This window comes from Mercenaria mercenaria, chromosome 1 (genome assembly GCF_021730395.1).
Source record: "Mercenaria mercenaria strain notata chromosome 1, MADL_Memer_1, whole genome shotgun sequence".
NCBI lineage: Eukaryota > Metazoa > Mollusca > Bivalvia > Venerida > Veneridae > Mercenaria > Mercenaria mercenaria.
Window position 1 is genome coordinate 65,104,567 of NC_069361.1, and position 23,469 is coordinate 65,128,035.

The 23,469-nt window shown below is 35.5% G+C and overlaps 1 protein-coding gene across 1 annotated transcript in view; it reads right to left on the bottom strand.

Annotated features, from left to right (window-relative positions):
- Positions 1-23,469, bottom strand: part of LOC123566034 (exportin-5-like) — an 88,926-nt gene that overhangs the window by 13,434 nt on the left and 52,023 nt on the right. The window contains exons 12-26 of the mRNA XM_053549677.1: positions 16,022-16,144; positions 14,125-14,294; positions 13,329-13,424; positions 12,717-12,848; positions 11,558-11,664; positions 10,291-10,383; positions 8,917-9,016; positions 7,680-7,745; positions 6,117-6,232; positions 5,702-5,802; positions 4,537-4,633; positions 3,450-3,586; positions 2,600-2,697; positions 1,210-1,256; positions 387-478 (exon numbers count right to left, since the gene is read on the bottom strand). Coding sequence (XP_053405652.1) covers positions 387-478; positions 1,210-1,256; positions 2,600-2,697; positions 3,450-3,586; positions 4,537-4,633; positions 5,702-5,802; positions 6,117-6,232; positions 7,680-7,745; positions 8,917-9,016; positions 10,291-10,383; positions 11,558-11,664; positions 12,717-12,848; positions 13,329-13,424; positions 14,125-14,294; positions 16,022-16,144 — 1,575 coding nt within the window. The remainder of the gene's footprint in view (positions 1-386; positions 479-1,209; positions 1,257-2,599; positions 2,698-3,449; positions 3,587-4,536; positions 4,634-5,701; positions 5,803-6,116; positions 6,233-7,679; positions 7,746-8,916; positions 9,017-10,290; positions 10,384-11,557; positions 11,665-12,716; positions 12,849-13,328; positions 13,425-14,124; positions 14,295-16,021; positions 16,145-23,469) is intronic.

Genomic DNA, 23,469 nt, shown 5'->3' on the forward strand with positions numbered 1-23,469 from the left:
AGTTAACTGGCGTGTAAATATATCTTACCTAAGAGTTCTACATATTCCCTAGTTAACTGGCGTACAGATATATCTTATCTAAGAGTTCTACATATTCCCTAGTTAACTGGCGTGTAAATATATCTTACCTAAGAGTTCTACATATTCCCTAGTTAACTGGCGTGTAAATATGTAAATATATCTTACCTAAGAGTTCTACATATTCTCTAGTTAACTGGCGTGTAAATATATCTTACCTAAGAGTTCTACATATTCTCTAGTTAACTGGCGTGTAGATATATCTTACCTAACAGTTCTATATATTCCCTAGTTAACTGGCATGTAAATATATCTTACCTAAGAGTTCTACATATTCCCTAGTTAACTGGCATGTAAATATATCTTACCTAAGAGTTCTACATATTCTCTAGTTAACTGACGTGTCACTTGTTCCTCTACAACTTCCTGGCTTTCTTGGTTATCATCATCAGTATCTCTCCTGTAACAATACACATACATTACATGTAACTGGTAATTTATTTACTACACTGGAAGTTCTAGATATCCGCCTGTTAATTTCTGGAACTGTTTTCAATCTCAAGGTCACTGTGACCCAGGCAATTTGATTACTGTAGGATAAAGTATTCTCTAATTACCGACTGGAAAGCAAATTGTCTAGGGACAAACAGACACACTAGATAGACAAACATGAGCAAAATGATATACCCTTTTTGCTTTGATGGGGATCATATATGAAATTTGACCATTCTAGGCAATAGCATTTTCTAGTTATAATGTTCTTCTATTATCAATTCGGAACAAAATTGTGTACTGACTTAGGTAACAACAGACAAACAGGTGGAAACATTGTACTCTCTTCTCTTTGAAAGGGTGCATAAATGAAGTTTGACCACAAGTAACTGCCAACTTCCGCACGAGTCAAAGGTGGAGGATGAATGGTTTCAGACCCTATGTCTTTTATCAAATCATCGCAGACAGCCTGTGCCTTGCTCAAGGATCAAACTCACAACTCCACAATCTTTGCTCTCTCTATTCAGCTAGGCGGGCAGGCTCTACTTTGAATTAATGTTGAAACATAAATCATACAATTATCAAACACTTGTGAAAGCTTAAAGAAAATGCTGAATTAGGGAGGTGCTAAAGCACATTCCTTGAAGCCTCAACCTCTTCATATGCTTTTTATTTGTTTTCCTAGACAACTGTTCTTACCTTGTCTGACATCTCTCATTTATATCTTGCCATTTCTTCCCAAGCCTCTGAAAAACCAACAAGCACAAGAATTACACAGTCAAAGTTGTTAATAAAGGTCATGTTTGGTACAATTAGAATGAAATCTTTACCTGTTAATTTATGTTCAGGTTAAAGTTTACTACTTCTTTTTAACTAAAAATGATACAAGACTCATCAGGGTCAAGATCAATCATCACATACAGTAACATAATATGTTGTGACTTTGAAATGAGTCACGCCATGAGAAAACCAACATAGTGGGTTTGCGACCAGCATGGATCCAGACCAGCCTACGCATCCGTAACTATGTTGGTTTTCTCACGGCACGGCTCATTAATATTTTCAAGCTTTTCCAGCTGTTGCTTTGTGACATCTTCAATCTGACCAATCTGATTCGACCCTGACATGACAGAGAAACACTAGCCAATGCTACATAATGAGTAACAAAATTATCTTGCCCTGTTTCTTCAAAAATTTCTTTGTTTTATTGAGATTTAAGTCAAACCGACACAATTATAGGTCATATGGCAAATTTCCAGTTTTTCATGGTGGAGTAAGACCCCAGGGATTATTTCAGCACAGGCGGGCACATGGGTAGAACCACTGACCTTAAATAAGCCAGCTTCATGGCTTCCACACATTAATTTAAAGAATTCTGCAACCAAAGCGAGATTTCAAACTTGCAGCAGTATGGTGTTAGTGATTTTAAAGCTTTCCACTTTTAGAGAACATTTCTGTAATTAACATTTTCTTTGTATAACTCTTTGTGTAACTAGGTGTTAGCCCCAAATTAAGTTTCAGCGCCCTAACATACCAGTAAACAAACATTTGAGAGAACCAGAAAATCTAACAGTGGTATGACAATTGTTTCATAGTACACATTATGGAATGTGTCTACCAAATACATTTATGGACATACACTGTTTAACACAGGCATGACAGCAACTGTGTAATAAACACAATAACATATACTTACCAAGTACATAAATGGACACACATGGGCCAACACAGGTATGACAGCAGCTGTGTAATACACAAAATGATATATATACTTACCAAGTACATAAATGGACTCACATGAGCCAACACAGGTATGACAGCAGCTGTGTAATACACAAAATGATGTATACTTACCAAGTACATAAATGGACACACATGGGCCAACACAGGTATGACAGCAGCTGTGTAATACACAAAATGATATATACTTACCAAGTACATAAATGGACACACATGGGCCAACACAGGTATGACAGCAGCTGTGTAATACACAAAATGATATATACTTACCAAGTACATAAATGGACACACATGGGCCAACACAGGTATGACAGCAGCTTGTGTAATACACAAAATGATGTATACTTACCAAGTACATAAATGGACACACATGGGCCAATACAGGTATGACAGCCGCTGTGTAGTACTCACTTGGACAATGCTGTATGTATGGCTTAAGAAACACACTTAAGATGAAGTCAAGGTACATAATTCATACAATATAATTATAATTCACTGACGAACACAGCCATATTTTTTACTTATACTCTCACAGTCTCTTTGAAAAAATATGTTTTAAGGTAACTCTTTTGCATGTATACTTATTTTCTGAATATTTGGAACAATATAATTTTCTACAGCCTGACCAAGAGGAGATCTGAAATGATTCAAAAATGCAAAACTATTTAAAGCAACGAAAATGTGTTTATATAAGCATAAAAAAGCCTTTGATGGTAAATAAAGGTCCCAGGTGCTGTAAAAACAGAAATTTTTGCAAGGGTTTAATTATTGCTATATTCAGGAGGCCCTACATCTCATGAAAATTAATCTTCACGTAAATATTTGCCATTAGTATAACTCAAATTCAAGTACGATACCATTTTTACAATTTCGCGAATATTTAACCTCGCGTACATACTCAAAATTTCAAATTTGCGAAATTCTGACCCAGCAAAAAATATATGCTTTTACAGTATACATGTGGGCATTATTTTAGACATAGGCAGACATTGGGGTATTTGGATGGTGTCCGTGCGTGAAAGAATTCTACGTTCCTTAAGGGGTTTCCAAACGGCATCAGTGACAGGCAAGTGATTCAAAGCCAGCTACCTTAACCACACTGCCTTGGCAGCCCTATGTAGAAAATATATTTATCTGAAAGTTTCTATTTTTAGATCAAAAATAATTTCCGAGTGGTACAAGCAATTTTCAAAGGATATGAATGATAGGTCTCAGTCTGTAGTCTGGTACAACATCTAGGTTCGATAACACAGTCTGTATCATAGACTGTGCCAGGTTTGGTATGGCGTAGAATTCACTTCCAAGACACTGACCAGCATTGCCCAGAATATGAAAACTAAAATATAAGAAAGTTATTCTTTCCTGTACTGTTGAGAATATAAAAACTGAAATTCAAATAAGGCAAACTAATGGTTTAGCTAGGTGAAATCCAAAACAGAACACCAGGTGCACAACTTCATATGCTATTTAACAATCCTATAATGTTCTATAACTCTAAGTCAAGTACTTTTTGAGATAAATGTGACATGAACTTATATGCCCTTTATGCATATTTTTTACTTAATCAAGGGCCATAACTCTAGTCTGACTGAGAGAAATCCCAAACTAAAGTCCAGATGCACAACTTCACATGCTGAATTGTATAGCTATTGTGTTTCATGACCCTATGTCCAGTATGTTTTAAGATATATATGTGATATAAACTTTTATGCTCTTTTATGCTTATCTTTTAATACGTCAAGGGCCATAACTCTGGTCTGGCTGAGTGAAATCTCACATGCTGAATATTCCTGTAATGTTTCTTAATCCTGGGTCAAATACTGTTTGAGATACATGTGACACAAACTTTAAGGCCCTTCTTTGCATAGTTTTGACTAAGTCAATAGCCATATCTCTGGTCTGGCTGAGTGAGATCCCAATTAAAACACCCGGTGCAAAACTTCACATGCTGAATGACAATCGTGTCTGAATGAATACACTTCTCAATGTTCAAACAAACAGTACTTAAACTTGTTTATTGGTCCACCTGCACATTATTTCTTGCACAATGTGTAATTTACCTTTAGCCTACTAAACTTCTAAAATGGACTGGTCCATCATTCAAATTGGGCAATACTATTTATCATCTGAAGGGTGTTCACTGAAAATTTACAGACTGAATCTCGAATAGTGCAGACCATGACAAGCCTGCATGGATGTGCAGGCTGATCTTGGTCTGCACTTGTTGCAAAGGTAGAATCATTGTCACCAGCAGACTATAGGTTTTGAGAAAATACTGACAGTTACCATATTTCATAAGATATTGTGAGAAAATTCTGCATTCTTTCTATTGGCTGTCTACTCATTGTTAAACTGGTGTTGTCTACATGAGGTTGTGGTATACCTGAAACAAAGTTTAAAATTCATGACAATACGTGTTCTTATGATTCAATCTGATAATTAAAAATTATATTTCAACAACAGATGTTTAATACCGTATTTACCAAGATACTCAGCAACTTCATTTGAATTTGAAATTTTATCTTTTACTTTCACAGAAGGAATGTAAGAATTTTATTAACCTTACAATGGCATCCTCTTGATTCTCACTGAAATTTTGGTAATTTCCTTGTTAATCAACAAACTCTGTTTGGTAAAAAGCACCAAGCACCATGCAGTTAATACCGTAAAAATAAGCTTTTTAGCCAGGCTAAAAGTTTGCTGTATCAAGAAATGGACCTGGTTCACTTGGTAGAATATTTAGGAAATATGGCCAACTTGTGAGACATACAGTGCTACTTACAACAGTAACAACTCATTCATGAGTATTAAATTACATGAATACGGACAGTTAGCATACATCATGATCTTTTTTTACTTGACAGTACATGTATATTCATTATATTTGAAGCCAATTCATAATTCAGTACTATGCTTACATTGATCAGTAACTGATAAAACAAAATTGATAAAAAAAAAATTTAAAATTATCCTTTTTTAATCTGAATGAATTCGGTGCAAGGCCACTTAGGGAACATGAGTGAAGAATTATTTTGAAATCAGGCCATGGTTTCAGAGTAGATTTCAAGTTTTCCATATAGCCATATAATGAAAACAAGGAACATCCCTATGAAGTTTGGTTAAATCTGACTTCGTAGTTAAGGAGGAGATGTTATTTAAAGAAATTGTGGGAGGAAAGATGACAGAAGATGGATCCTCGATGCTAGCTATAAGTACTGTAAGCTCAGGTTCAGCATAAAATCATTCAACCAGAAAAAGTCCATGATATTACAAAACTAGCTGAAATGTAGTAAGTACATTGTAGTTTCAGAGAAGAGGTCCTGAAAAATATTTGAGACAGACAGACGGACAGTCACAGACAGACAGACAGTCAGACTCAATATAACATATATGAAGACATAATAAGCTATTAAGTACTAATTGACCTCATAAATCTTTTACAAAGTCCTACCTAAAAGGGAATGTATTTCATTATCTGGTAGATCATATGCCTTCGAGTAATCCGGATGACGCAGCCTCATAAACTCCTCACAGAACAGCATATTCATTGCCCTGAAACATACATCATACAACCCAGTTCTGTTTTTAGCATTCAGATTCTATCTTTTGGCATAATGATTAATGCTTGATATAAACTTGGCAGAAGACTATATAAATTATAATTCATTAAACCTGGAGAGGAAAGACATGTATACACAGTGTGTAATAATCTACAACCTCTACAAGTACAAATGCATGAATTTTGCCAGAAAACTTGCCCACAAAGTATTGAGACTTTAAGAACTAATAAAAATTACCTGTCAACAACAGCAAAAATATTCACCTTGCAGATAAACTTATCATGAATGGCAAAACTGGTGACTTACTTGAGTAGAGCAAGAACATTCTCCAGTAGACAAGTGATATGAACAGTTGCTGGATTCCTCATTATACTGTCTCCATTTTTTGCTGTTCCTATCACAAATCCTCCATCTTTTGCAATCTGCACAAATTTACAACGAAATACATACAAAGTTCAAATGTTACATATACAGGATGATAACTGGTAGTCAAAGGGACTATTCAACACAATTTTAGCAAAAAAATCATTTCTCTGAAAAATCCATAAAAGTGACTAGTGGTACAAACTTACTGACATACGATTTTTGTAAGATATTCCTATAAATAACCAAAAATATTGTGCAGAAGCCAGTAAACCATTGCAACACTTTTGAAATAATGCAGAAAGTTTACATTCTACTTGCATTTTTACCAATATCTAAACTTTATTTTCAGCAGCTTTATCATTTTCAGTGTCAAATATACATTCTATGCCAAACTTGGAGGAACTGTACATGCTGAAAACTTTCACCCAAACTGTGGGCAAGTATCTTTAACACCGACGATCTTAGATAGGAAATTATACCCCTGTATTAAGTATTTTCATAATTGTAATAAATCCAAGGTCTAACACCAGTGTCCATATTCCTAAAAACTTAGTTTATACCAATTTGTATTAGCTAGACTGAGCTTACTGGAATCACTCTCGAGTCTGCTTCCTGGAAAAACCAGTACTGGTGTCATAAGAAGCCATGTTCATGACCTCAATGGGGCTAGTACCCATGACCTCTGGATTTACCGGCCAACACATTATTGACTAGACCACCACTCCCCTGAAACTTAGACAGTGGGTTCTGTAATTTTGCTCAGGCAGTATAAAATATGCATAGATTACAAGGAAACTTGGCAGGAATCTTCAATGTGCAGCTACCGACAGCTCAATTAATTTCCACAGTATAAATATGCTATAGACAAAGTTAAAGCATTCTATTTGTCCTTTTTCAGACTAAGTTTCCGACTTCAAATGTTCTTGAATTTCAATTTAAAACTTGACCACTTCCGATAGTCTAAAATCATAATAATCCACCAACTGAAATGACTGGGGCCTTTTTCAAGGGCTTGGTGGAAAACTGGTGTATCTCCTTTATTTTAAATGAGTTAACACCAATTTGCAATATGGCACTGAAGTTTTTTTGCAAGCATGTAATAAATTATAACAGCAGTAAAACATTGAGCTACTGAACTCCAATTGGTCACAGAGCCAATATTTTACTGTTCAGTTCATGTAAATGAAACTATTAAGAAGAAAATCCTAAGTCTAGCCACGGATAGAAACGCAGTAATCCGTATCGATCCGTACCTGAAAGTAGTAATCCGTATCAATCCATACGGCTCGAGTACAAATCGATACAGATTACTAACTTTCTATCCGTGACTAGACGTAGCTATACATGCCATATGTGTGACTGAGGTATTAGGAATTAATATCCACTGTCGGAAAATATCTAAATATAGTAACTTGTTGAAAGCTTGCTTCTGTTAGTAAGCTAATGGGCAGAAACAGATCACATTTTGGCAGGGTTTAAGAACTTCTATAGACACCAACTCACCTGTACATCATCAGGCCATTTGCTACGTTTTATCACAGCCAGGATTGTATGAATACAGTAACTTATCTGAAATGAGATATATGTCACAAGCTATTAAAAATTAAACAGTTAGTTCTTATGAATGGAAGTTTCAATTTTTAAAACTCATTTACTTATGTAGTATATACTTTATCAAACAATAAACAACAATCAGCTCTTAAAATGAAGAGGGTTTTGGTCATTGCTGGAATTTACCAATGGAGCAAAAAAATTTATATTTACAGTCCAATTTATCTCCCTTTGATGAAAAACAATACTTGCTATTTTTTTCAAATGCTACTGATAACTGAAATAATTAATATATATTTGTGCGGGAATAATTTTTGCAGATTTCATGGTTGAGTCAAAATATGAAATTTTATTCTCAAAAATATGTAAAATTTCACATACATTTTACCTTCAAAAGTTGAAACCAACCAATGTTTATCCCCATGAAATAGCCTTTCTGGGCAAGACCATGTAATATTATGCCCACATAATTTAATGACTTCAAAATTTTATCCATTAGCCTGCTTAGTTTCTAAAAGAATATATCCATCATTCAATTTGGGCAATACCATTTATTAATCGAAGGGGTGTTCACTGAAAATTTACTGACTGAATAAAGAACAGTGCAGACCATGATCAGCCTGCTGATCTTGGTTTGCACTGGTTGCAAAGGCAGAATAACTTGCCGCAAGCAGGCTAAAGGTTAAAATGATCCCCAAGATGGAGCATTGCCCAGATTACTATACTGGACTGGCTCATTTTCGTATGAGATTTGTTTGTTTTACTGGACTGTGTCCATGACTAGTGTGCATTATGATACAATGTTATAATTTTTCTATTCCAATCTATAACTTCCAAAAATTTGTTATACATCATGAACTATGTGCAACATGTTATGAATTAATTAATGTAATTCAGAGAAAATACAAATTAGGAGATACAGAGATGACACGAAATGGCGGGCTCAAACCTTTGACCTCGAGTTGTGACCTCGACTTTGAGCCGACAGGTCTGACTCATGGGTTCTGCACATCCTCTTGATCAGGTGATCATTTGACCCAAGATTCATGAAAATCCTTCATAGGGTTTAGGAGATACAAAGCGGAAACTATCGTTATGGATGTTAATAAGTGGTACTGCCGAAATTGAATACAGACCAGTCCATTTTAATTTGTAGCAGGGTACAGGTTAGATAAATATCTTCACTTACATGTGATCGGTTAATACCACAAGTATCAGCTGAGCTTGGCTCCACAGGTGCCTGGTCTAACCCTACATATGACATAAGCTTATCTGTTGACCAAAATGCTCTGAAATACATAACAAATGAATAAATTTTATATGTAGTAACAACTACTGCCTACATGCCTCTAAAAGAATGTCAGTCATTTTAGGTCTTGGTGGATAGTGTGTAGTGGCCGCTCTGAGCAATCTGTGAAATAAATAAGTACTTAATTTCATAAACCACCTTAAGGAATATAGAACTAGAGCTATCACTAAAGGTGATGAATGTACCCCCCCCCCCCCCCCCCCCCCGCATGCACTGACACAGTACATTGCAATTTGACACACACAAGATTGCATAATTATGTGGACTGTATGTATATTGACTGTATGTATACAGTATAGTAACAAAAAACAAAGTCCCATAACTATGCAGAATATTTATCTAAAAGAATGTAACATGCACCATGCACAACTAGGGTTGCTACTGATCACTTGTGTGAAGTTTCATTAAATTGTGTGTAAGGGTTTGGTAGATTAGGCACGCACAAGATTGCATATGCAGACTGTATGTACATAGTATGTTAACAAGAAACAAAGTCCCATAACTCTGCAATTTTTGTCGCTGAAAGAACCTAACATGCCCCATGCACAACTACTGTTGTTACTGATCACTTGTGTGAAGTTTCATTAAATTGTGTCAAGGGGATGAGGAGAGATGGTGCGCACAAGATTGTGTCTATGTATATAGTATAGTAACAAAAAAACAAAGTCCCATAACTCTGCAAATTTTTTTTCTGAAAGAACCTAACATGCCCCATGCACAACTACTGTTGTTACTGATCACTTGTGTGAAGTTTCATTAAATTGTGTCAAGGGGATGAGGAGAGATGGTGCGCACAAGATTGTGTCTATGTATATAGTATAGTAACAAAAAAACAAAGTCCCATAACTCTGCAAATTTTTTTTCTAAAAGAACCTAACATGCCCCATGCACAACTACTGTTGGTACTGACCATTTGTGTGAAGTTTCATTAAATTGTGTCAAGGGGATGAGGAGAGATGGTGCGCACAACATTGTGTCTATGTATATAGTATAGTAACAAAAAAACAAAGTCCCATAACTCTGCAAATTTTTTTTCTAAAAGAACCTAACATGCCCCATGCACAACTACTGTTGGTACTGATCACTTGTGTGAAGTTTCATTAAATTCTGTCAAGGGGATAAGGAGAGATGGTGCGCACAAGATTGCGTCTACGGACAGACAGACAGACAGACAACCTGAAACCAGTATACCCCCCTTACAACTTTGTTGTCGGGGGGTACAAAAAGTTATTTAAAAATCATTTTAAAGCTTACATTTTGAATTCCTCTGAAGACCAGAATTCCTTGACTGGTTTTGTAACTTCCTCTATGAATGAAGACTGCTTCTCAAAATTGTTGAATTTGTTGCTGTAAAACAAAGAAAGAAGTATTTTAAATAGTTTCTAAATTATACAACAGATTTATGGTTGACATATGGATGCACACTTTTCTGTGATTACAAAATCTTGCAGCTTTGCAGCACATTGCAAATTTCCTATATAAAAATAGGTTCAATCAATTAATCAAATAAATTAATCAAAAGCTGTATCAAATCAGTGACTCAAAAGCTTTATCTGCCAACTGCGATTTCATCCATAACTACAGGTTTGATCAGTTAGTGAAACCAAATCAAATCGGAGAAAAACTTTACTTGACTTTGCATTTCAATAACAACAGGAGCTCGTAGAACACAAAATGCCCCAACTGATGCCTTAAGTAATTCCAGAGGGAAGAGAAATTATTTAGTCACTGTATCGTTCTGGTGACCTTGATCTTTGACCTACTGATCTCAAAATCAATAGAGGTCATCTGCTGATCATGATCAACCTCCCTATTAAGATTTGTGATCTTAGGCCTAAGCATTCTTCAGATGTCATCAGGAAACGGTTTAACTGTTCCTGGTCACTGTGACCTTGACCTCTACATCACGATCAACCTCCCTAATAAGTTTTGTGATCCTAGGCCCAAGCATTCTCAAGTTAACAACTGGAAACAGCTTAACTGTTCTGGGTAACTGTGACCTTGACCTTTGACCTACTGACCTAAAAATCAATATGGATCATCTGCTGGTCATGAACAATCTCCCTATCAATTTTCATGATCCCAGGCTAAAGCGTTCTTGAGTTATCATCCAGAAACCGTTTAATTGTTCCTGGTCACTGTGACCTTAACCTTTGACCTACTAACCTCAAAATCATTAAGGGTCATCTGCTGGTCATGACCAACCTCCCTATCAACTTTCATGAGCCTAGACACAAGCATTCTTGAGTTATCATCCAAAAACGAATTGCTCTACATACCGATCAACAGACCAACCGACCAACCTACAGACTGACTGACATCTGCAAAACAATATACTTCGAATGGGAGCATAAAAATATCAACTCACAGGCATACGGAAAAAAATGTAGTACAACATCATATACAAAACTTGTCATTTCACAGCAAATGTAGGATGATTTTCTTTGAGTCATGTGGAAACTTTCCTACTGATATACAGTGGAGACTGTCCAATATTGTTCAGCTGTAACTAAAAGTTCACCTGATAAGAATCATGGCTTCCATGAGTATACATCTCTCCATCTGTGACAGTTGATCCGGATCATTGCTGATAGACTGTATATGGTTAAACAGTTCATCAAATACCGGCTGAAATAATATAAATATTTCATAAACTATATACATGATCCAAACAACTGATAGGCTGTATATGCTTTCAAGAACAAATCACGAAATACTGGCTGCAGTAATACAAATACCTCATGAAAGATATATACACCCAAATTGCTGATAGACTTTATTTTGGTTGAACAATTCATCAAAAACTCGCCGATATCAAATTGTTTGTTTGCTTTGGTTTTAACGCCGTTTTTTAAGATATCAAATTGTACACATTTGATTGTCGTAATTTTTACTACATGATATGCATATATTTTCCATTTGCAATACTTGCGAACATTACCATGTCACGAACTAAGCCGCTTATACAGTAACCTAACAAGCTATAACACTGCACCCTAAAACAGCTACAACAAAATTTCAACAAGAGCTGTCTGTAAGACAGCGCGATCGTCTTTTCTCAGTGCTTGACTCTGAATCTGAGCTCTGCCAGTAAAAAAAAAAAAAAAAAAATCAAAGTTAAAAAGGGGCATAACTCTGTTAAAATTCAAATTATAGTTATGAGAATTGTGTCTCCTGGTGTAGACTTTGATAGTAAATAACTATTTCGAGTTTCAAGTCAAAACCTTTAATAGTAACAGAGATACTTGACTTTATCAAAAATTTTAACAAAAAAAATCTAAGTTAAAAGGGACATAATTCTGTCAAAATTCAAATCAGAGTTGTGGGGATTGTTTCTCCTGGTGTAGACTATGATGGTAAATAGGTATTTTAAGTTTCAAGTCAAAAGCTTTGATGGTAACAGAGATATTTGACTTTATCAAAAACTTTAACCAAAAATTCTAAGTTAAAAAGGGGCATAATTCTGTCAAAATTCAAATTCAAATCAGAGTTATGGGGATTGTTTCTCCTGGTGTAGACTTTGATAGTAAATAACTAATTTAAGTTTCAAGTCAATAGCTTTGATAGTAACAGAGATAATTGACTATCAAAAACTTTAACCAACGGCGACACCGACACCGGGGCGAGTGCAATAGCTCTACATTATCTTCGAAAAGTCGAGCTAAAAAGAGACAACTTACAAAGACGAGGTCCTGGTACTGTTTACAGATTTTAACTAGAATGGAGCATGCATGTTGTCGCACATTCTTCACAGCCTTGCTACGCGTAGATTTCGTTTGACCAGGTAAATTGAACACAACAGCAGAAAATATCTGAAGTGAATCACAAGTCAAACAATCTAAAATAGTTAAATTATTGATAAATATTTCAACAACTATCTCCAAACGGAAATCAGGAAAAGCCTACATTAAAACTTTGGAGATAAATAAATAAAATTACAAGAAATAACTGAACAAGAAACACTTTCATTTGAATATAGTGTGCTAAACCAATGAAGACAAATAAATGTCATTAAATTTTATAATAAATTTAAGTTTTTCATAATGCCACCATTTCAATTTTTGCAATGCCCCATCTATTTTATTCAAAATGCAAATATTTCAAATCTGAAATTACAGTACTGGCCTTAAAATCCAGGGAGTCACTGTTTTCTGGTTGTCATTTTAAACAGTTTTTTTCCCTCTTTTATAAGCAATTCATGATCACACACTTGCAAGAATGGCAATTTTTAGAGTGAGATGCTTATGACAAACTATATAAAGGAAACACGCATATTGTAGAACTTGACCTACCTTTCTCAGTACAGTCATCAAGGTATCTGGCGTGTACTTCAGGAAAATAAACAAAGCTGATATACAAGAGAGAAGACCTGATAAAATCAGCGGATCCTGCAACAAGAAAATGCATATTCTATATTTCTTAATTTTTACATAATAGGGCCGCACCATGAGAAAACCAACGTAGTGCATTTGTGACCAGCATGGATCCACACCAGCCTGCACATCCGTGCAGTCTGGTCAGGATCCATACTGTTTCCTAACCGTTTCTCTAACTGCAATACGGTTTGAAAGCAAATGGTATGGATCCTGACCAGACTGTACTATGTTAGTTTTCTCATGGTGTGGCTCATTAATTCATATTGTACCATCATCTTATTATTCTACAATAACTTGTAAAAATGACTGTCAAAAATTTTTGTTACATGACTCGAGATGGATTTCCAGATATGCAGATTATCATAAACATAATAAAACAGGTGTTTAGGTTAAATTTTTTTTTTTTTTTTTTTTTTTCTTTCTTTCTTTTTTTTGCAAATGGATGTTAAACAGATGAACCAGCTTCAGTGGTCACCTTTACTAAGAAACCACTTCCCTTAAGAAGCCAGTCAATAATTTTCCAAAATTACCATTTTACTCATAGCTCCACCTGCCTTAAGATGACAAATTATGACTTCTTAATACAGACTTGTATCTTTCATTGCTACCTCAGCTCAAAACTTTATCCATTTAATACAGATAAAAATGGCAACATTAATTCAAATGAAACAGATTAAAACTGCAATTTAGAAACTATTCTAAAGTGTTGTACCTGAGATTCGTAGTTTAGCACGGCTTTGAGAAGACTTATACCATCATCTATACAGGACTGTGGTTGATTGTCGAGTTTCATCCTGCACATCACACTCTCTAGGAACACCGTCAGACCATCCCATTCCAGGAACGATGGTGAACTCAGGTTACAGTTGGGAGTTTTCGAATCTAAAACGTTTTTTTTTTTAATTTGTTACATTTACTTGTAATGTTGGATTTTTAGTGACATTTACACGAATTAGATCATAATTCAAGATCTTGAAAGACCTACCCACTCCAAACATTATTTCAGACTCTGTCAGAAACCTGGATAGAATCAACAACCTTCCACAACCAACCGTGATGGCTTTCTCACCTGATGACCCGATTAGGGCTCAAACCCACAGAAGTGGGAGGCAAGTGATTCCAAGTCATCAACCACTCAGCCACATTTAGTACTATTTAGTAAAACATCTACCGCCTGGGTTTAAAAACAGTTGAGCAAACGTCTCTAGTTATCTGTGATTTACAGCGAACTAGAGGACAGCGCAAGTGAACCACTCACGGACTGCTTGTGCATTCAGCTGTCATAACTGTATACTAATTGTGTTAAATCATGATTTTTACTGTTTTTGTTGTGTTTAACATCACTCTGACACTATTAAGTGTCATATTTCAGGGTGGAGAAGAACCCAGGTGTCCCTCTAGGCAGTATTTTAGGCATGGGCAGGCACTCTGGCAGAACCACTGACGTTCTAGAAATCAAACGAAACTAGAAATGTGTCCATGGGAAACAGATGCCCCCACTACATGACAAAGGACACCTGCACATGTTGACCAACATTTCTGTCAACTTTGGTGACTCTAGGTAAAATATTTTTGGAGCTATGTGCCTCACAACATTAAAATGACCCATTTTTAACTAAGTCAGGGGCCATAACTCCTACACAACTGAATGAATCTGGATGCAAAACCACAGGTGCAAAACTGCACATGCTGACCAACATTCCTGTAAACTTTGGTGACTCTAGGTCAAATACTTTTGGAGCTACGCATGACACAACATTAAAATGACCAATTTTTAAACAAGTCAGGGGCAATAACTCCTACACAACTAAATGAATCCTGACATGAAACCCCAGGTCCACAACTACACATGCTGATTAATATTCCTGTAAAGTTCTGTGACTTTATGTCAAATACTTTTGGAGCTACACAACACTAAAATGACCAATTTTTACAAAGTAAGCGGCCATATCTCCTACATGACTGAATGAATCTGGACGCAAAACTGCAGGACTGGTGCACAACTAAACATCTTGACCAACATTCCTGTAAAGTTTTGTGACTCTACGTCAAATACTCTTGGAGCTAGCTAGGTGTGACACAACATTCTCGGAAGGACGGCCGGACGGAAGGACGACCAGCCGGACACAGGCAAATTTATATGCCCCCCACCCCCCACCCAAAGTGTGGACATAAAACTCCACACACCATGCCAGATTTTTAACCAACAGCAGTGAGTGGATTTAGTCAGTGACTTTTCACTACTCGAACATAAATGGCCTGTAAGTTTCATGAGGACTGCTGAAGAAATTTGGTCTCTAATGAATTAATGATGTGCTATACTACAGTTTTAATTAGCTGAATGGACATGCCTCTACTATTTTTTTTGTAGTAATCTGCCCAAGTTATAAACTTTGCTGCAGATCTTGCTGCCAAATATATTCTGAGTACATTTCATGGTGGGTTCTCAGAAAATGTGGCCTCTTACCAGTAAAAATGTGGCAATTTTGACCGAGAAATGTTTTGTGAACACCAGGCTAGGACCACATGAACTGATCGAGCAAGCGTGGGTACTCAAACTATCAATGCTAAACTGAGCACTATTTTACTATAATTCAAATGTATCACACCTTCTCCATTGTCTACTGGCTTGCTGAGAAGAAGTCTGACCCACTGCGACGCATATCCAAAAGTTGTTGTGGGAATCAGTAGAGTTGCCTGTCGTACTATCTCAGCAACCTCTGCTCGGTATTCTATAATAAATACATTTCTATTATTAAAAAAAAATACTTTCATTAAGCTACATCAATAGAAAAATAGCGTAATATCCCATTTTGGTATAGTTACTAAGATAACATCTTCAAAGTTTTTGCAAGAACAATGTGTTTCAGTACATGAACATTATCATTTGCAATGGTTTTACATAGTCATGAAAAAAATTAAGATGTGTTTACACGATGTGGATTCCTTTCACCTTTACCCTGCTAAATTTCTAAAATGGATTGTTCCATCATTCAATTTTGTCAGTACCACTTCTTATTCCAAGAGATGTTCACTGAAAATTTACTGACTGAATAGCGAACAGCGCAGTTTCGCAGACCATGATCAGCCTGCACAGACATGCAGACTGATCTTGGTCTGCAAGGGTCGCAAAGGCAAAATCACTTGCCGTCAGGCTAAAGGCTTACAATATGGTTACAGCCTGGTGCTCTGAAGGCTAAGTAGTCAAAAGACCCACCAGTTCAAAAATCAACTAGAAATGTGTCCATGGGACACAGATGCCCCCACTACATGCACTACTGGATGCACATACCATTAAACATGGTTTAAAACCCTGTAAAATACCCATTAAAATAGGAAAAACCGTTAATTAACCCCATTAATTCTTGCACCACTTTATTTAACAGGTTTCACAATATTAATGGGTTACATGTTAAAATACCATTAAAACATCCATTTTTTACCATGAATCCTGCCATTAAAAATTAAGTTTGGTAGCTAAAAAAGTTAATGGCTTTGAAAAAATAGTGAAATTCTGTATATTTTGAATTTAACAGGATTATTCATGGCCCTTAATGCCATTAAATGTTCAGGTTCTGTACGATTTCATTTAAGAGTAAACTTAATGGCCCTTAACAGCAATGTGATGCCCATTAAATCCTTCATTCTGTAAAATGCGATTCGTATATTTTCTTTTTTTGGTTTTTGGCTTGCACTCCCATTGAATGCTTATAATTCCAGTCCCATATTATTCTAAAATGGACTTTAATCACAATAAATACATACTATGCACACATTATCTATAATATATCATGATGTTATTTTAGTTGCATTAAAGTTATTTCCCTTTGATGCAGTTACGCCATTGTTTTTCAAATGTTTGCCAAATTGTGTTCCTACAAAAAATCGGATTTATTTCAGTGAAAGTGGGATGAAAACATATTAATTTATTTGATAACATCAATCTACATTATTTTGGTAAAGGTAAATATGTATTGATGCATGCCACTTTTCTGTTTTTTGTTTTTCCTGTCCAAATAATTAGCATTTGTATAAGAAAAAAGGTGGGGTAAGGAATTTACATTATAAAATGTGCTCAGACCAGTTTAGATTTTCAAATTAATTTTCCAATCCTTGAGTAGAAACTAAGGTTTATAGAGAAGTGAACAGTACACATGATTGTGAAGATTTACAGTCTGACTTAAATTCATTTGGGGCATGGGCAGATCAATCGCTTCTTCGTTCCGATGAATCAAAGAGTGTGGTACGCTTGATTGGGGAGGGGGGGGACTTGTGATGCAATCCCTCAAACATTTGCTCTTAGTTGTTTAAGTGCATGCACCTGAGCACAAAGTACTGAAGTAGAGCTAAGTTGTGATTGCCCATTGTGCGCTGACATTGTCATCAACAGTTGCTTTTTGAATACACCTGATGCCTAATGTCTGTACCAATAAAAACTTGGTCAGAATGTTGGTCAATATTATAATGTTGAATAGTTAAAACTACCCACATGGTCACTTGATTTATTAAACCGGTACCTGTAAACCTTTCTCAGTACAAAACAATACAATACAAAATCCATTTATTTTTTCATTTCATATGAACATATGACAGAATAAGGATACAATATGACAATATGTACGAGGCTGTTACATGTGTTTACATTACAAAATAATGAGAGAAAAAAGAAGAAACAAATATTCTTCTACCATTTTACAAAACAGTATATATGTACAGATACTATTATACGTGTAGAAATACGTAGTTTAAATTAAATACGGCAAAAATAAATATGAAGTTGATTATCTTAAGATGTTTAATTCTTATGGCAAATTTTCATGGCCCTTAATTTGATATAAAATAAAAATCCAATTAAAATATTACGAACCCATTGAAATTGAATCTGGCATATTTAATGAGACCATTAATCAATTTTTTAATAATTAATGGGCATTAACAGAGTATTAAGAGTATTAAAAGAATTAATGGCCCCATTAGTTCTTACTAATTAATGAGGAATTAAGGGGTATTTTTTTTAATGGCACATTAATTTCATGCCAATTAAAAATTTTCACGGAGTTTTAAGGAGCTGTTAACTTATTTTAATGGTTTATTTTAAGCAGCTTTTCATGGCCATCAAAATCATTTTAACAAGGTATATTTTACCAGGGTTTTAATATACATATTTCATAGTTTTTTAATGTATGGCATTAAAACTATGGTCATGAAAATCCCATTAAATAGTAAGAACTAATGGGTGAATTTTAATGGTGACCTATTAAAACAATTTCATGACCCTTTCATGACCCTTTTAATGGCATGTGCATGCAGTAGTGATGACAAAGGACACAAATTTTTTCCTAGGTCAGGGGCCATAACTCCTATAATACTGAATGAATCTGGACGTGAAACCCCAGGTGCACATCTGCACATGCTGACCAACATTCCTGTAAACTTTGGTGACTCTAGGTCAAATACTTTTGGAGCTAGGCGCGACACAACATCAACATGACCAATTTTTAACTAAGTCAGGGGCCATAACTCCTACACCACTGAATGAATCCGGACGCGAAACCCCAGGTGCACAACTACACATGCTAACCAACATTCCTGTAAAGTTTTGTGACTCTAGGTTAAATACTTTTGGAGCTAGGCGCGACAGAACACTAAAATGACCAATTTTTACAAAGTCAGGGGCCATAACTCCTAAATGACTGAATGAATCCGGACGCGAAACCCCAAGTGCACAACTACACATGCTGACCAACATTCCTGTAAAGTTTTGTGACTCTAGGTCAAATACTTTTGGAGCTAGGCGCGACACAACACTAAAATGACCAATTTTTACAAAGTCAGGGGCCATAACTCCTAAATGACTGAATGAATCCGGACGCGAAACCCCAAGTGCATAACTACACATGCTGACCAACATTCCTGTAAAGTTTTGTGACTCTAGGTCAAATACTTTTGGAGCTACGCGCGACACAACATTCTCGGAAGGAAGGACGGACGGACGGAGGACGGACGGACGGAAGGACGGACAGACTGACAAGGGCAAATCTATATGCCCCCCCCAAAAGTGGGGGCATAAACAATGAGGAATGAACTAACCTCTCTTTACTTACCCTAACCCTATGATGTCATATTTAAATATAAATGCTGACTTTCAGACCAGTGGGTCCACTGACTAACAGTCCTTCAAACTGACAGGAATTCAGACAACTCGACTGATCTATGAATGTTGTCCTTCAGACTTGCAGTCATTCAGACTAGCAGGCTTTTGGACTTCAGACAATCAAATAATCACCATTTGCAAAACAAAATGGGAGGTAACTCTGGCATGACAATCTTCATTCTTTTTTTCAGAGAAAATGATGCATGATTTGTAGACAAAGAAAATAGTTACCCTTTAAAAGATGATGTTTCATAAAATATTTCAAGCGTTGAAAATTGAAACCTTATTCCCTACTTTCAATTATGAGAAGTAATACTCTATTTTGAATATGGTAGATCCAGTAACTAACCAATATTGCTTTAGTAGTCCTTGAGAAGTCACTTAGAGCAAAACTCCGCATCTACAGGCAACATCTATTTCTTCTAACAAGAGTGGCAAACTATCACAATATTTGCCTGTCACAGGAAATTACTTTGGACTTCTAAAATACTCTACTTATTGAGCAGACAAGTTGTCAATTTTCCAAATTTCAACTTGTTCAAGGGCCATAACTCAAGATACAAACACTATCTAGATGCTCATCAAATTTGGCAAAAATGATATGTCAGTAAACATGGTGACTCAAGATAACACTAATCAGAGCTCAAGTTATTAAGTCCTTGTGCAATTACAATTGTAAGTGTCAGCATAATAATGGTGACTTAGATCTTAGTAATCAACTGTAAAGAACTGCTATAGCATGTAATAAGGTCTTGGTGCAATTTCACATGTAAGATTCAAGCAACTAAAAGTTAGTGACTGAGAACACTGTAGAATTATCAATCTTAAAGGACCATGTCACAAATTGTCGAAAAAAGTTTGGTGAACACTGGATAAGAACTACATAAGTTAGAGAGCAGAAACTGTAAATATTTGCAAATTTAGGTAATTCAATGGTCATAACTCTAGAGTGACTGAGTTTCCAGCTGGTTATAAAACTTGTATGAGATATTACTCCCATAAACATTATGACAAAGTTTGGAGAATATTGGATAGAACTGCTCAAGTTAGAAAGTGGACACTGTCAATTTTCATAATTTTGAGTAATTAAAAGGCCATAACTCCAGAAAGACTTGGAGGATCCAGCTGGTTATGAAACTTGGTCGAGATATTATGCCATGAAACACTGTTACAAAGTTTGGTGGAGAATGGGTAAGAACTGCTCGAGGTTTTCATAATTTTGAGTAATTCAAGGGCCTAAACTCCAGAGTCACTGTGTCAATCCAGCTTGTTATTAAAATTAGGCCAAGATATTACCTATTTATAATGTGACCAAATTTGGTGAACATTGTATAAGAACTGCTATTATTAGAGAGCGGATAACTTTAATGCACAGCACCCTCAAAGTAAGAGAACTGCCATAAAGGCCCTGTAACTTTTTATATAAAGGAGATCAAATATATAACTATTTTGAATGAAAGCTAGGCTTTACTTTTCCATGTCTTAATATATACAAAATATCTCATTAGTATGCCTTTTTCATTGATCTGAAGTAAACTGTACCCACTTTCCCAACACAATATCACACACTGAGCACAATGCCGGACTCAGTGGTACAATATGTAGTTCTACGTAATTTAAATTGCTCTATTTGACTTTTATATATATATATATACTTTTGTAACATTTTAAATTAATATTGTTTAGAATATATTTTTGAACTTTTTGTAGGCATAATGTACATCTATGTAATTTTGATTTCTAAAATAACAATCTCCCATTATATATAATTAAGTTTTATTTCAATTATGATTCTGTACGAGCCAGCCTATATTGCATTTCTCTACTTGAAACAGTGTAATGGGTTTATCACGTAACAGAATCTACTGATATCTACAGAAAAAAGCACCAAATAGCATACACACAAAACATGTGTTTCATATAACAGCCAAGAATGTTTATCTCAACAACATCCTGTTTCATGAACAAACAAGATGCCACGAAACCAGGTTTTCAACACTCAAGAGTGCCAGAATGTCACAATATATGCCCGTCACAGCAAATTTCTTTACTCTAGCACCTGTATTTGCAGATGTAACTTTAATTTTGTGGTTGTTTAGTAATCATTGTAATTCTTTTGTTTTTCTAAGTCCACAAAAAAACTCCTTACCAGGTAGAGATACCTTAAAATACACCTAAAATTAGACAGTAACAACTATGTTGTACCACAGAAAAGTGGTCTTGGTTTTTTCCTACGGTCAATTATAAAAAAGTTACAATATAAGTTATTTATAGTAACAACTATGGGAAGTTAATCTTTAAAAAAAAAAAAAAAAAAAAAAAAAAATACAAAAAAAAAAATTTGTAAGTCCACACAGAAATCCTTACCAGGTAGAGATTGGTCAAAATACACCTCAAAATTGGATGTAACATGCATGTTGTACTACAGAAAAGTGGTCTCGATTTTTCCCTACGTCTAGCAATGAAAAAGTTACAATATAAGCTATTTATAGTAACAACAAAGGGAAGTAATTCTAAAGAAGGGAACTGCGCAAGACACTTTGTCTCATGATGGTGTATAATTGTGCCAAGTTACATCAAAATCCCTCTATGCATGAAGAAGATATGCTCCGGACAAAGTTTTCATTCTTGTATCCTTTGAAGTGTGACCTTGACCTTAGACCTAGGGACCTGGGTCTTGCGCATGACACTCTGTCTCATGATAGTGAACAATTGTGCCAACTTTCATCAAAATCCCTCCATGCATGTAGAAGATATGCTAACCCTAACCCTAACCCTATTTTTAGTAACAATGACCTTGACCTTGATCCCAGAAACCCCAAAATCAATCCCAGCCTTTGTCTTGATATAAGCAACATACATACCAAGTTTCATCAGGATAGCTCATTCCTAAGTTAAGTTATTGACCGGAAACCCTTTTTCTATTTTAAGTAACAGTGACCTTGACCTTGACCCAAGAAACCCCAAAATCAATCCCAGCCTTTGTCTTGATATAAGCTACATACACACCAAGTTTGATTCAAATATCTTTACCGAAACAAAAGTTATTGACCGGAAACACCAGTTTGACGCCGCCCGCCCGCCCGCCCGACCAACGACATACCCCAATCTAATAACTCAGGTTTTCGTTGAAAACCTGGTTAAAAGAAAACCTGGTTAAACGAAAACCTGGTTAAAAACATACATTTTCTTGGAAAACCAGAAACGACCTTGAAAAACAATCTTGATGTTAGATTTTGTTTATGTATTTGAAAAATTAAAATCGAATCCTGTAGGTCTGTTTTGAATTTTGCTCACTTCATTCAAAAATAACCTTGGGGCATAAGTAAACCCTACTTGCATTTCTTCCACAATATGTAATCTAAAGAATGAAGGCAAAATAGAGAACTTTTACCATATGTAACTCAGTATTTTTAAAGATGTCTAACTCTACCCCTCCTGATTCAGAGGTAAATTCACTTTGAACAGCAAGAAATCGCTTATAAAATGAAAATTTTCAAATTTTGTACAAAACATCCATAATAAGTCTTGAAAGAAGTAAAAACTTACTAGAAAAAAGGGAAAATATGGGGAAAAAAATTTGGGTCCCAGTGGGGCTTGAACCTACGCACCCCTGAAAATTGCAGTCAAAGTAGGTTTATGGAAAGAATTGAATACTCTTCAAAAAGGAGGTACTCTATTACGGATCCAATACCTTAAATAAATTTTAGTTCTTGCAAAACCAGTTAAAATTTAAACACTCCTTTCACTTCAGAAGAACCCAACTGAAACATGCCACTTACATGGGAAGAAATCTAGAACAAGAGGGCCATGATGGCCCTATATCGCTCACATGAGTAATATTAGCCAATGTTTCAATTGTCAAACTGATGCTAAAATATTAGAAAGTAGGCTAGTAGATCA